A 15457-nucleotide genomic window follows, 5' to 3' on the forward strand; every position below is an offset into this window, starting at 1 on the left:
TAGATGAGAATACAGAAAGCATAGTTAGTAAGTTTGTGAATGACACTAAGAGTGCTGGAATAGTGGACAGGGAAGAAGGTTATCTAAAATTACAAAGAGATCTTGATCAATTGGGTCAATGGGCTGATGAGTGGTAGATGGCAATTAATTTCAATAAATGCAAGGGATTGCAATGCCTTGGGTAGTGTTGTAGAACAGAGAGACCTTGGGGTTCAGGTACATTATTCTTTGAAATTTGCATTACATATAAATAGGCTGGTTAAGAAGGTGTTTAGCATGCTTGATTTCATTGCTCAGACTTTTGTGTTCAGGAGTTGTGACGTGAAGTTGAAGTTGTACAGGACATTGGTGAGATCTCTTCTGGAATACTGTGTCCAGTTTTAGTTGCCCGGTTAAAGGAAGGATATTATTACACTGCAGAGGGTTCAGGAAAGACTTACCAGGATGGTAATGGAAGGTTTGAATTATGGAAAGAGGCTGGATAGACTGGAACTTGTTTCACAGGAGCTGAGGAGTTTGAGGGGTGACCTTATAGATGTTTATAAAATCATGAGCGGCATAGGTAAGGTGAATGGCAGGTGTCTTTTCACTGGCTGGAGGATTTCAAAATGACAGGCATATTTTTAAGGTGAGACTAGAAAGATTTTAAAAGGACATGGGGGCAATTTTGTTTTTTTACAGAGAGAGTGCTTTGTGTGTGGAATGACGTTCCAGAGGAAATGGTGGATGTGAGTACAGTTACAACGTTTAAAAGACGTTTAGATAAGTACGTGAATTTAAAAAATGGTTGGACGGATTTAGGCCAAGCACAGCCAGGTGGGACAAATTTAGTTTGGGAATATGGTTGGACCAAAGGATCTGTTTCTGTGCTGTATGACTCTATGACAGCATTAGTGGCATCCCTTTACAATTATTTTCCCCTGTACATCACAGGACAGTGCCTCCATTCCCAACAATTGACTTCCCAAATTTCCTGACTACAAAAATGCTCCCACGATTCTCCTGCTCCTCGGATGCTGCCTGACCTGCTGTGCTTTTCCAGCTCCACACTCTCTATTTGGATCTCCAGCATCTGCAGTCCTCACTTTCTCCTTCCTGATAACTCCCTCAACTTTCATTCAACTGATCCCCAAAGACTGAACGTGGCTTATCTGGCTGACTGACTTGGACAGACTGCCCCGACTGATGGGTGAGCAGGCCCCTGACTGATCTCTGCGTAGCTCTCTAACATGCTTATCAGTACTTTTCAGACTGATCACACTGGACTCGTGGAATTGACTGTAGCCCATCCCCCAGTACTGTAGAGACAGGGATCCCCTGACCTTGAAAATTCCAAGCTGCTGATGGATTGGGTCCAAGCTCCTGGATTGGTGCTACCCTTGACCTACTGTTCCAGGATCCCCTAACCAAAGTCTTCCTGCATTGGCCAGACTGAGGACTACTCCCCATAGGCTTTAAATTGTGCCCATTTGGTTGAAGCATGTATAACAGGTTTGCCACATAAGCTGCTGACACATGCTGCAGGCGTGCGACTGATGGAGCTGCCTAGTTTTGTGTCTGTGCTAAACAGCAACACAAGGAAGAAGTACTGTAAACCTTCAAGCTCTTGAGGGACAGTATGTGCATGAAGAAAATGAAGTGGCAAGGGACCCTGGAGATAATCGTGCAGAAGCAGGAAGAAACACCATTGCAAGTGAATCTCTTGCAGTGACTGGTTAAGTAATTGTGTTACTTGGCAAGGACAATCTTAATCAGCTTGAAATTGGAAATGAGATTGTTGAAGTAGGATGGTGTGGACAATCATGTCAAAGATGCAGAGGATGAGAAAGATGTGAATTAACAGTGAAGCAGAATCAGAGCTACAGACAATGTCATCAGTGACTCTGAATCAGGACCATATCAGTTGTGTGGCACGGGTGGGAACCTGCTTGGAAATACACAAACATGATGTTATGGGAAATCAGTGTATGAATTTGCGTTACAACAATATGATCAAAGGCTTGGGAAAAGGAGGGGACTGAGAGCAACCAATAGTACTCAAGAAAAGAAAACTGAAGACAGTAACAGTGATCCTGATGGCAAGGAAAGGATGCTGAGTGTTGTCAAATAGAGCCAAAATAGAGTTAACAGAGTAAATACATCTCAACCCTTGGTGACATGAGGAGGAACAGGACAGAAACGTAGGGAAGTGGATCTTTAGGGAAGTTTGAGCTTTGTGGGTAAGGGGCAAAGTGGGAAAAAAGGTGAGGAGCTCCTAGCACTTCTTGTAAGAGCAGAGCTGGAAAATGAAAGAATATAAGTTTAACAAGATAGTTAAAAGCTGAGAACAGCCATCAAGGTTTAGAGCTACTTTCCAGGATAATTAAAATAATGTATCATTCTTGCAAAAGATTGAAAACAGTTAAGTAGTATTTAATGTGGTCCTGGAGATCACAGTCTAAGCCAGTTCACAATTTAAATCTGGATTCTTTAGATTTAAAGGAAAGAACCTAGGGTTGTACCAGGGGAAAAGACTGAAATGGGAGATAAGAAAAGCTTTGCAGGGACTAAAGCAATCACAGGCAGAAGTTACAGAATGTCTGATTCTACGATTGTGCAAAATGGCAGCAGTTCAGCTGAAGGAGTGTCAAATTGCTTCTGAAATAATTGAAGTTTCAGTACTTACTTAACTCCTTTTATAACCTGAACGGGATCCCAGACAAATATTTGTTCTTCATCAACAACAATTGTCAAGAACTGTTTGTTAAAAGATGCAAATGAATTAATATTCTTCTTAAATCCTATCCATGGTCACAACAACTTTGTCATAATGGAATAGCTGATACTCCATTTACCAGCATAAATTTTTTCCATTAGCTTTAGGTTATTGGCACTTTCTTCTTGAGATAGCGTTCAGTCAATGCTGTCATTTTATAAAATGTAAGTGAATATATAAAGACATTCTGACTGTATGTAAACATATTTTTTGAAAAAAATGATGATATTCAGCACAAATTCTACCGACCCCCGAAGAATACTGATGTGGTAATGCTGTCTGCTCTACACATTAAAAACTACAGAACATATTCAGACTCACCCGCTTGCACATTAATGGTCGTTTTTGAAGTGTCTTTGCCTAATGCATTCTCAGCCTCACATGTATATTCCCCAGCATCTTCCACCTTCAGTTTGTTTATTTGAAGTCTTGAGTTTTTTCTGCGGAAAGAAATCAAAGCAGACTCTAAGAGGTATACATTTGTAAATATTTGTAAACATATTTCAGAAGAATGAAATGGAGAAGTTGGAAAATACATGTGGATTCACAACAACAGAATTTGCATCCATTTGCAACTTATATTTTGACTCATTTTCCTTGTTCCAAGAAGTTTAAATGACAGTCTTCAGCATAAATCATGAGTGCATTTGTCCTGATTAATATTGTATTCTGGTAGGCTGTTGGTAACATCAGTGTCCAACCATTAGAACATTCCTTTCATTTCTTGCAATATGGAAGTTCTGGGATTTAATTGAAATAACAAGTCCAACATCCCGCTTTTTCATATCTGACCAGCAGTACATCAGACAAAGACGTTTAGAAAATCAAACTACATTACTTTAATGTCCTGTTACAAGATCATTAATACCATTAATGCACACTTAGTTACACAATTCCTGCAAAGATCAGACATATTGGATAAAATATTGCAGGAAGTGATGAAACAAGAGTGCTCAGTGCTGACGGTGAAGAAAGAAACTCAAAGATCTAATTATCCTTGTAGTATTTTCCATTCTTCAAAGCAGGCACCAAGTCAAAGCAATTGTTTGGTGTGCAACAACAATAATGGCAATACACAGATTGAAGTAGTCTACCTTTGCAGACCAGGAATTATCCATCACTTTTAACTTAAATGTTTAGCTCGCAAAATAAATGACAATGACCTGGATTCAGGGAGGTTCTGACGTGTCAACATAAACAAACTTCTAAAAATTATGACAGGTAGAACTTCTTTAAAATCATAAGTGGATAAATTTAACATTGTACAATGGGTCAGTGAGAGTGTTCAGCAATGATTGTCAAGTTAGGATGCCATTAAAAAGCAAGTTACATCCCTTTCAGCAAGGTATTTATGTTAAGGATTTAAACAGTGAGCTCAAGAGCACAGAGTGAAGATATGCATCTGTCCATAAGAGTTCCCATTGTTTGCAAGCTTGAGAGTGCCTCAACAAACCTTTCTTTTGACACAGTCGTACAGACTTCAAAGACCTTCCAAAGCAGCTTATGGAAATTTCAGTGTTAACCTCTTTCTGACTTATTCTGTTTTTGTTGGGGTTTGTGGGGTGGTGTGGGGTGGGAGCAGGGGTGGAGAACGAGGACTTTGGGGTCACATGTCACATGACTCTCACATATGGAAATCTGTACTCAGCAGGAATATTTGAACTCCACGTGCAGTTCAAACAGGCCTCATATGTGCCACAGCAAGGGTCCTATCGCAGAATGAGGGAATTGTAGACCTCTAAAGTTATAAATGCTCTTGAAAGGTTGGTAACAACTGTCGAAGTGGCAAACTGTTTTAAAATAAAACCTGCATGCTTGCATCTCTGTGGTGTTGGAAAAGATCTGTTCTGGAAAGTTAATTAGATACTGATATAGACTTAAGTGCTATCATTGGACCATTAGTAAAGGTTAGTAGATTTTTTACAATCTATAAATCACAGTTGGGTGTAAAGGGGAGGAGATTTTAAATTCAGTTTGATTGACAAGTCAAAGTCCTTATTGAAGCATTACTTGTCTCAGTTATGGGTTGATGAATGATATGTGGGGGCTTGTTTTAAGATGGGATTAAGTACTTAAAGGATATTTAAATATTCTTAGCATGTTTTCATGAACAGGAATATAATTTGTATATGAAGAACTCTGTAATCAATACTGAGAATTGTATTTAATCTCCATACAGTTCTAGAAGTCATCTGTAGTGGTTTGCAAATGAGTTGGCATGAAGGTGGGGTGGGGGAGGGAGTTAGGAACAGATCTAGACTTGAATCAACATACAGATAAGGAGCATGAGTCAGGATAACAGGTATGAGGGAGCTTTGGAAGTGAGTGGGGTCATGGGCTGACATCTGTGGGCATGTGCAGTGAGCATGGATAAGAGGGAGCATGAAGAGTGAGGGCTAGGGGCATCAAATGTTTAAGAAAACAACTGAGATAAAGTGTATGAGAACTGAAGAGGGGTTCATTAAATAGCCGGGCTTAGCATGCAACAGTACCTGAGTGTGGAGGAGGTAGGCCTGACTTCATCTTGTGCCACCAGCACTCCAAACTCCCCCACACAAATATCATAGCACCTGGCAACTTTCTCCATGAGTCAAGATTAGCCTATTGCTGGAAAAGCACAGCAGGTCAGGCAGCATCTGAGGAGTTGGAAAAATCAATGTTTCGGGCATAAGCCCTTCATCCTGATGATGGGCTTTTGCCTGAAATGTTGATTTTCCTGCTCCTCTGATGCTGCCTGACCTGCTGTGCTTTTCCAGCAACACACCAATCTTGACTCTAATCTCCAGCATCTGCAGTACCCACTTCCACCTAACTTTCTCCATGAGGTATGCTGGGAATTTTTCTGATTTTTCAGGCGACACGGTGTGCCAGGGAGTTACATCTCATTCAGCAAGGTATTTATGTTAAAATTTAAACAGTGAGTTCAAGAGCACTGAATGAAAATACACATCTGTCAGTAAGAGTTCCCATTGTTTGCAAGATTGGGGGTGCCTCAACACCTCACTTCCTGTATAAGCACAGAATCAGTGTCAGTTCATTGACAGCTCGCTTCCAGCCTCGGGCCACTTGTGTGTGGAGTTTCCGCATTCTCCCCATGTCTGCATGGGTTTTCTCTGGGGACTCTGATTTCCTTCCACAGTCCAAAGATGTGCAGGGTAGGTGAATTGACCATGTTAAATTGCCCATAGTGTTCAGAGCTCTGTAGGTTAGGTGTGTTAGTCAGGGGAAATATGGTGCAATATGGATAGGGGAATGGGTCGGTGTGGACTTGTTGGGTCAATGGCTTGTTTCCACATTGTAGGGGTTCTACAGATCTTGTTACCTGACTTAGGAACAAAAATCCCAGATCCAGTTTCATTTGGGTTATGAGAGCAATCTCTAACCATTTCAACATCAATACCATCACAAACACAGATTCCTGATGAAGGACTTCTGCCTGAAATGTTAATTCTCCTGCTCCTCAGATGCTGCCTGACCTGCTGTGCTTTTCCAGCACCACACTCTCAACTCTGATCTACAGCATCTGCTGTTCTCACTTTCTCCATCACAAACTCTGCTTGGTTGTTTAATATTGCTTCTGCAATTGCAGCAAAATCATATTTTCCAGTGCTTTGCATGGGAGAGGAATCATCCTAAGGATCATTTTGGCAAATGCATTATGAGATGCATGCAAACACTGAAGGAAATTCATGCAAATTACATTTTCAGTAAAACTACCATGAAAAAAAATTGTTCTAATTTCCTGAGAAAAAGAAAACAGAGCGTGATCTCTATCAAAATGTTCTAGAAAATTCTCAGGCAATCTTGAATTGTTGGCAAAAAGAAACAAGGGTAGAATTTGGAGGTCAAATCAACTGATGTTTTCACATATATCCTGTCAATGAGTCACTTGCTAAGGTCAAATTACCAATTCAACTTTTATGTTTTAATAAGTATCTGCGGTGCAGTGGTTGAAATTATGTGGAAAGTGTGTCAGAGGATTTTATTAGCAAAGGTTTCACTGTCTTCTTTTTTAGACATCCACAGTGTAGTTGAATGGACCAACCCTGAAAATGGTTGTTTAAGATAGGATTCTGCAAAATTTCTGGAATGTTTGAAATTGATTTGTAACATGATAAAAGTATTTTAAAACGTTATCGCCAGCGTCTTAGGATGGCTGAGCAAATTGCTACACTCATACTTGTCATTCTGCATAATATAAAGGTCCACGGCATTACAAGTAGTGTATTAACCTGCACAGAAGATTGGTTAACCAACAGAAAGCAAGGAGTGGGGATAAATGGGTGTTTTGCTGATTGGCAATCAGCGGCTAGAGGTGTGCCTCAGGAATCAGTGTTGGGACTGCATCTGTTTACAATTTATAAAAATGGTTTAGAACTGGGGACCAAGTATAGTGTGTCAAAGATCGCAGATAACACTAAGATGAGTGGTACAGCAAAGTGTGCAGAGGACACAAAGTCTGCAGATGGTTATGAGTGGGTTAACTGAATGGGCAAGGGTCTAGTAGATGGAAAACAATGTTGGTAAATGTGAGGTCATCCATTGAGGAATAACAGCAAAATGGTCTATTATTTAAATGGTGAAAAGTTGCACCATGCTGCTGTGCAGAGGGACCTGGGTATCCTTGTGTATGAATCATAAAGAGTTGGCCTGCAGGTGCAGTGGATAATTAAGTAGGCAAATGGAATATTGTCCTTCATTGCTGGAGGAATGGAGTTTTAAAATAGGGAGGTAATGCTGTAACTGGAGAGGATCCTGATGAGGGCACACCTAGAGTACTGTGTACAGTTTTGGTCTCCTTAATTGAGAAAGGCTGTATTGGCACTGGAAGGGTTGCAGAGGAGGTTCACTGGGTTGATTCTGGAGTTGAGAAGGTTGCCTTATTAGGAAAGATTGAGTAGACTGGGACTACACTCACAGATTCACAAAAATGAAAGGGGATCTTGTAGAAACATATAAAATTATGAAGGGAATGGACATGATAGAAACAGGGAGGTTATTTCCAGTGGTGGGTGAACTAGAATGAGGGGACATAGCCTCAAAATAAGGGAAAGCAGATTTAGGACTGAGTTGGAGAGGAACTTCTTCATCCAAAGGTGAATTGTGAATCTGGAGAACACCATACCCAGTGAGGCTACCTCACTGAATATTTTTAAGGCAAAGATAGACAGATTTTTGAAACATAAAGATATTAAGGATTATGGTGAACTGGCGGACAAGTGGAGCTGAGTCCACAAAAATATCAGCCATGATCTTATTGAATGGCCGAGCAGGCTCGATGGGCCAGATGGCCTACTCCTCTTCCTATTTTCTTTTGTTCTTACATCGTCCTAATGTTTTGAGAATTATGGAGGGGGCTTGGACTAATTGTGATAGATCAAACTGCTTTGCTTATGACTTCAAATACTAGACGTATTCAGTAAAAACTGCATTTGTAAAACAAAAGCTGTGAGTGAATTTTAGAACAAAGGTGTCTAACTTCACTTAAGAGCTTTTTCTGCTACATCTGTTAAAATTTACAACTGATGAGACCTTAATTTCAGTGGTGACTTAATGATTATAAACTATCAACTGCAAAACAAAATGAAAAAGGTACTCATGCTTTCTGGCCCAATGCACCAAACTGTGAGTTTTTGACTTCAGTTGTGTTATTAGAGAGTAATACCAATGAATGGAAGGTACTTATCCAAAATGGGAAGTAAAATCAAAGGTAAGTCATCAATCTCATAAACAGCCCAGTACACAGTTATATAGCAGCATTAGCAGAGATGATTAGATTAGATTAGATTCTTGTATCAGTTTCTTCCTCCTTACTTTGATCATAAGAGGACTGGCACTTCACTTATCATACGTCACACAATTATTTTTCCCATTAGCAATATAAAGATTTATTTTAAGGACTGGCCACACAAAACACTAGCATTTTGATAGACACCAGCATTTACAATTTGGAACTCTGTAAAGGAGGGGTGCAGTCATGGAAATATTCCAGCCCATCAGATCCTTATCATGCCACTACAGTTTCAGAACTTTAAAAAAGTCTTTCATTGGATGTGGGTGTTTCTGACAAGGCCAGCATTTGCTGCCCATCCCTTGTTACTCTCGTTTGACCAAAGAAATTTAACAAGTAATTTTCCTACATGCTCTAAAGATGTCTCACGTACTGGCATGATACTTCTGTTAATACCTGAATGGCCTGACTCCAGGGAGGTTAGTAGGGTCAGCACTTGAGTCATTAACAGACAACAATGACTTTTATGTCATTGTTGAAATGGTAGTGATGATCCTGAATATTTAATCCCAAGTCAAGCTGAGGGTCCTTCTTTTTGTATTGGTAACAATGTTCCATTTATGCTCCCTCATTCAATCCCAGATATTCCTAGTGGCCTTTCTGTTTAGTCATGTTTACTGGAAGTTATTAAAATCCCTTATTAAACTCCCTTCATCTAATTCTGACATCAGAGAGAAGTCATTTTCATCCAATCAGTCTGAGATGGATTCAGTCCCAGGCCCTGATAGGAAAAAAGGATAGTTGTGTTAAAATACTACAGTTCCTCACCTCTACTAAGGCATAATTATTCTCTGAAGTTTTCTTTATAATTTTGTTATCAACAGTAAAAGTCATGCTAAGTAGAAAGCAAGTTATATAGTGCTTCACATAAAAGGTGTTAAATTCCCAATGAACTCTTGAAAAAAATGTCAAATGTAAAAACAGTAATCTATATTTTGTAAACTTACTTCCCAGATTTTATCCTGATTTCTTTGTTTTTCTTTATCTCTCTTCCATCTTTGAACCACTTATAAGTGGGTCGGGGATTTCCTACTGCCTCACATTTCAGAGAAAGCTTTTGTCCTTCCAGAAGAGTTTGGTTCTTCAGTTTCTTCAGCTTTGGAGGAACAGCTGTGAAGACACAAATTAATCTTGGTTTCAGTTCATTGCAAGAGCTTGTCCAACAACGCCTTCAAATACTAAGATACATTGAGCTGAAATAATTGTTACTGCAAACAAAATGGTGGCCAAACATTTTCTCAGAGGTTCACCCAATTGCCCATCAATACTTCAAGAGAAAAATCTGGATAAACCATGTCAACTTTCTTTGTTGTTGATATTAGGCCATGGTTATGGGCAAGGTGATTGGTAGGGAGAAACCCTGAGAAGATATCTGGCCTTAGAACGGCTGTCAAAAAGATGTTGAACAGAGTAATATTTAGCATTCCTTTGCTTGTACTCCTATAAAGCTATAGCAGAGATATTGATACAATGCCAAATAGTATAAGAAATCCTTGATAAAAAGTAAATACGTAAGAAAACGAGAGGGAGATTTGTATTTGCATATGCTTTTAACATTACTGTTAAGAAATGTTTCAGGTATTGAATGCACAGGTACGGAATCTCTCCTACTCAGTACAGTTACCTGAAAACACTTTCAGTATGGTTATCTAAAACACTGGATAGTTTGCCAAAATTCCTTAAGTAGGTTTGAGCTTTGGCATTATCAAAGAAGTATTTTCAATGACCTTTTCACACAGGTGTACATTTCTGCTGAAATACTGCAACTTAATTCCTAAAATTTCTAGCAGTGATTTGATAGATTTTATCCAGCAATTATCAGTATTACTTTTCATATTATACTTTGAGCTGTTGGTGCCAGTTTGAAGTGTTTGCAGCAATGAAAGACTAATCAGGTACAGCTGTATTGTAGCATTCTGTTTTCTGTTGCCACCTGTGCCTACAAGTTAATCTGAAGTACAAAACGTTTTCAAGTATCATTTACTGACAATAGAATCATGCAAAAAAAAAGCCTCTGGTGGGAAAATATAAAAATAGTGTGAGGTAAAGCTTCACTTTGGCAGGAATGCAAAATGTAAGGTTGTGCATTAGCTGCTTGCTAACAATTCCCACCCACTTTCACTTTCTATTGCATAACACAAAACATTACATAACACACAGCGTGTATAGCAGGAACTTGCACCACTACTACCTATACTGCATTCTGTAAAGGTTGCATTTCAACCACTATTCATGTAATAAGCAAATTGAACAGAAATGACTGCATAATAGACATCAGATTCAATATTATGTTAATTACTAAGGCACTTTTTAAAATGTATATATTGTTTCCTTTAGCACAGTAACATGATAAATATAAATTACTTTATGGCAAATGTGAACTATATAAAATAAATCACTGCATAATACAAATTGATAGAACTGGAGGATGTTGTGCTGCAGGAGTAAGACAGGAATAATAGAAACAGGGTAAGCCATTCAGCCACTCATCTATTTTTCCATTCAATAAGATCCTGGCTGATCTTATTGTTCCCAAAACTTCATCTTCCTGTCTGTGCCCCCTCAACCTTGGACTCCTTTGCTGATCAAAAATCTATCCATTCCATTAGATTATAACTATTTTGTACCTTATCCAATCTTTGCTTCATATCCTGGATGCCCTAACTGAACAAAAATCTATGGAAAATTCATTTTTTCTGTTTTCCATAATACTCACTTTCCTGCTAGTTGTGTTTTTGTTTATTCTTCTCTGTTCTAAATTTCAAGATCATTGTGTATTTTGTTTTGGACAGATTAGAAATGTCATGATACTGACCTCTAGCTAGAGGTCAGTCATTGGTTGTTCAATCTGTCAATTTTGGATATTCGTTCAAAATAGAAGCTCAATTAAACAAATAACGGGATAAGAGATACAAAGGAGATTAAACGAAAGGGTAAAGACACCTGAAAGATGGACAAACATGGCATAAGGAGAATAAGCTGATAAAATTAGAGGGCAACTAGGAAAAGAAAAGGGATAAGCTGATAGCTGTTAGGTTTTATCTCGACAGGTTTAATTGGAAGCCTAGCTTTCGGAGCGCTGCTCCTTCATCAGGTGGTTGTGGAGTATAAGATTGTAAGACACAGTGTTGTGTGATTTTTAACTTTGTACACCCCAGTCCAAAACCGGCACCTCCAAATCAGGTTTTATTTCAGTAGTCCCAACATTACAGAACAAAATTTGTAAACCCAAGTGTATAGATTTTCAATTTAAATCATTATGTGTTTAGTATAATTTTAGAAAAGCAGATATAAATGGAATTCAACATTTAACTTCACAATACAGAGCAGTTCAACTTCTGAAACGTCCAGACCAAGGTAGGTCAGGAACATTTTGCAAATAGTTTGGATGTTCCTCTTGATCATTGTCGGAAGGTTTTTTTTGTTGTTCTGCCAATTTACAACCGATTTGGTGAAAGATTGTCAGAAATCTGTGAACTGAAAAATGTGTGGCTGGAAAAGCGCAGCAGGTCAGGCAGCATCCAAGAAACAGGAGAATCAACGTTTCCTGCCCGAAACGTCGATTCCCTTACTCCTTGGATGCTTCCTGACCTGCTGCACTTTTCCAGCAACACATTTTTCAGCTATGATCTCCAGCATCTGCAGTCCTCACTTTCTCCTAGAAATCTCTGGAGCAATGTTCACTTTAGGTGGCTATCGGAGGAGCAGATACAATACATTCCTTCAATTCAAGCCTTGAAGCCCAGGTCATTTTACAGGCTGAACCACACTTTGATACTGTTGGCAAGCAGCAAATGTAAAGCACCCACAGGCAATGTATTTGTCAGCTTGGTGTGAGGAAAGAATTCTGAAGGATCCTACCTGAAGCTGAAATTAAAGTTACATGGGAGGTAGAGGTAGTCATGGCAATGATGGTGAAGACACATTAACAATGAGCCACAGTAATTATGCTCCTCCTATCCACACAAAAAATATTTATATAGGTACTTGTTTAATGAGCTACCCACAGTTGGGATCCTTTAAGTATATTCAATGTCTGATAACAATGGGCCTGGTTTTGTTAGAGCCCACGGAAACAAGAGACATAATTTATCATCACCTTGATGTTTCTGCCAGAGCTATAGCAGCTAAATCAAGAGAATTCCTGAGGAAATTTCCATTGGATTTATTTCACACATTGGAATTTCACTACTTAGCATGTATGAAGCTAAGATGGTAATAAAGGTGAAAATATATTTTCACAAGTAATTATGAATTTCCCATTTCTTGGGATGAAAATAGTAATTTCAGTTGTAACATGCCCGTTACACAAAACTAGTAAAATATTCAACTGTCGCTGATCCACAACTTATTTTCATTTATTAATGAATTGAATTTATTAATAACAAATAATAAAGCTGGGGGATTTTGTTTACATTCAAAATAACATTGAATGTAATCTATACTAAAAAGGCATTTTGTCAAGAGACTTAAAAAATTCAAAAACAACAGCGCTGCTGAGATTGTAGGGAGCAACAATACCATCAGAACTGAGGCAAGATTACTTACAACACCAAATAAGAAAGCTCTTGAAATTGAAATTTGCAATAATTGGAGATTCAAAGCTCTATTTCTTTTTTGAGAAAATCCCGAACTGAAATGTAAACGGAAATTTCAGATTACTGATAAAGAGGCCTGGGTGTTAGTGGGGGAATAGAGGGATTCTGACCAAGAATTCTAGGCTGTTACATGAAAACTCCAGGGAAACAAACTGAAAACTCAGGTTGTCATAGAAATGGAGACTGATTAAATCCAAATGGGACAAAAACAGAGTTTTGGGATCACATTATAGCAGCAACAGTAAAAGCAGGGTATGGAAAATCATGTAGGTGAGACAACTACAAAACAAGGAAGCCACATCTGGATTTAACCAGAGGAATTGAAATAAACTAACTACCATTGTTTTAAGACCATAAGAAATAGGAGTGGAAGTAAGGCCATTCGGCCCATCGAGTCCACTCTGCCATTCAATCATGGCTGATGGGCATTTCATTGCCACTTACCTGCACACTCCCCTTGTCACTTAATTCCTTGCGTTTTACCAGAACTTGCTGTACAGTACACAGAGAGGTCCAGGTACTAGGATGTAAATGATTCTGGGAATCCTTGTAATCGGAATGATACAAGCAAGTTAAAGACATGCATGCTTTTGGCAATAAATGTATCTATGCAACTCAGATGGAGGAAAGCTGCTGATCTGAAGAGACCAATGAGCAAATCTAGCTTGAAGAGAAAGAGTTGAACACTCCTGAAGGAAGATTGAGTTTTGAGGTTCTTTTTACAATAAAATGTTGCGCAATAAATGCTAAAGGGATGGTCAAAAAGCTAAATTTGTGTTACCTTCTATTTAAGGTGTAACTCATAATTTCTATCAAATATAATTTGTCTGATAGTTCTTGGTGATTCAGCATTGATTGTGGGTTGACTATTAAAGGTAAAATTATGAAAATGAAATCTTGTCACTTGGTTTCTTCCATTGGATTGTTTTGTTTTTGGAGTTTATTGATCTTCATGGGAATCATAGCAACTGTCAGGTTAATTGTTGTTGGTTCACCTGTAGATGATCTGTTATAGCAGGTTTGAACCTAGCTGACTATAGAGACTAGTACTGTCATGAAAAACCAAACTTCTTAAAAATGGACTTTAATTATAAAATACATGCAACACCAGCAGGGTTTAAACACCATCAATCTAACTAGAAATTCAATACATATAATTTTATGTACAATATAGATAATTGTATATGTAAATATTTTTCCAGATGTCTACGTTTTGAAAACCTTAAACCTTTGCAGACTTTGTCAACCTTTTGTTACAAATTCCTCTGTGACATGCATAACAAAATGGTTTATGTAAACTTCACTACAATTGAACCATCCTCCAGTGGCACTGTAAACCTGTTTTATGTCTTCATTGCCCTCTGTGATAAACCCATTGCAATCAATGAAATTAAATGTCTGGAGCTACGTATAAATGGGACACTGCTTCAATTTGAGCCATTCTGCACCACTGTCTAAGCCAAATTTCTATCCAAGCTTCTCAGCTTGCTAAATTTCTAGCTAAACATTGAACTGTATTAATATTAAATACATTTATGATGTAAAAAGAGACAATGTCTGTTATTGAAGTGTGTGGTTATTCTTGACTTGTTTGAAAAAAAATGGAGTAATATTTATCTGCAATAATTTTAAAAAGTGGGAATTCATAAAATTATAAAGTTAATGTACTCAAAGATAGCGTGGTGAATATAACATGACCTGGCAAAACAATTACAGCAATTGAATATTGAAAAATCTCAAGCATTCAATCTTACGTGCTGTATTTCTTCCCTAATGGTTGACTGCTTTATGCATTGATCGTCTTTCCTCCCCCAGCAGAAATAGATAACCTTGAAATATTTCCTAAGAAATGTACATTGCATTCAAACTTCAACAAAAACCCCAGCGAAAGAATGCTTCGTGAAGGATTATGTATCGCTACTGTTAACAATTTGAAATGGCCTTCGGAACATGTTTGGCAAAAAATATCAATACTGATTCTTTCCCTTGTGGTTTCTCAGACCATCCAGGAACAGTGCTCAAACCAGTGTTCCTCCTTTGCTCTATTTTTACATCATATTTCTCATTCTCAGGCTCCTCTTCATAGCCAATGTGAGACTTTTCAAGAGGAGTTACTGTTTTGTTTATGCAGATCATGCAAAGTAGTGATTCAAAAACAGCAATGAGATAAATGGCCAGTTAATGACATTAAATTCAACATTGACAGAACAGGCTGAGGCCCATGGAAAGAAAAAAAAAGACAATGTATCATGAAAACATAATCCATTGCTGCCTTTTTGCACAACTGCTGAAATTGAATACTTCCCAAAGTCT

The 15457-nt window shown here is 38.3% G+C and overlaps 1 protein-coding gene across 1 annotated transcript in view; it reads right to left on the minus strand.

Moving 5' to 3' along the window:
- Positions 1–15457, minus strand: part of LOC132823196 (pro-neuregulin-2, membrane-bound isoform-like) — a 137839-nt gene that overhangs the window by 106989 nt on the left and 15393 nt on the right. Inside the window, exons 2-3 of the mRNA XM_060836793.1 lie at positions 9494–9656; positions 3077–3195 (exon numbers count right to left, since the gene is read on the minus strand). Coding sequence (XP_060692776.1) covers positions 3077–3195; positions 9494–9656 — 282 coding nt within the window. The remainder of the gene's footprint in view (positions 1–3076; positions 3196–9493; positions 9657–15457) is intronic.

Source organism: Hemiscyllium ocellatum, chromosome 16 (genome assembly GCF_020745735.1).
Source record: "Hemiscyllium ocellatum isolate sHemOce1 chromosome 16, sHemOce1.pat.X.cur, whole genome shotgun sequence".
In the NCBI taxonomy this organism is placed as follows: domain Eukaryota; kingdom Metazoa; phylum Chordata; class Chondrichthyes; order Orectolobiformes; family Hemiscylliidae; genus Hemiscyllium; species Hemiscyllium ocellatum.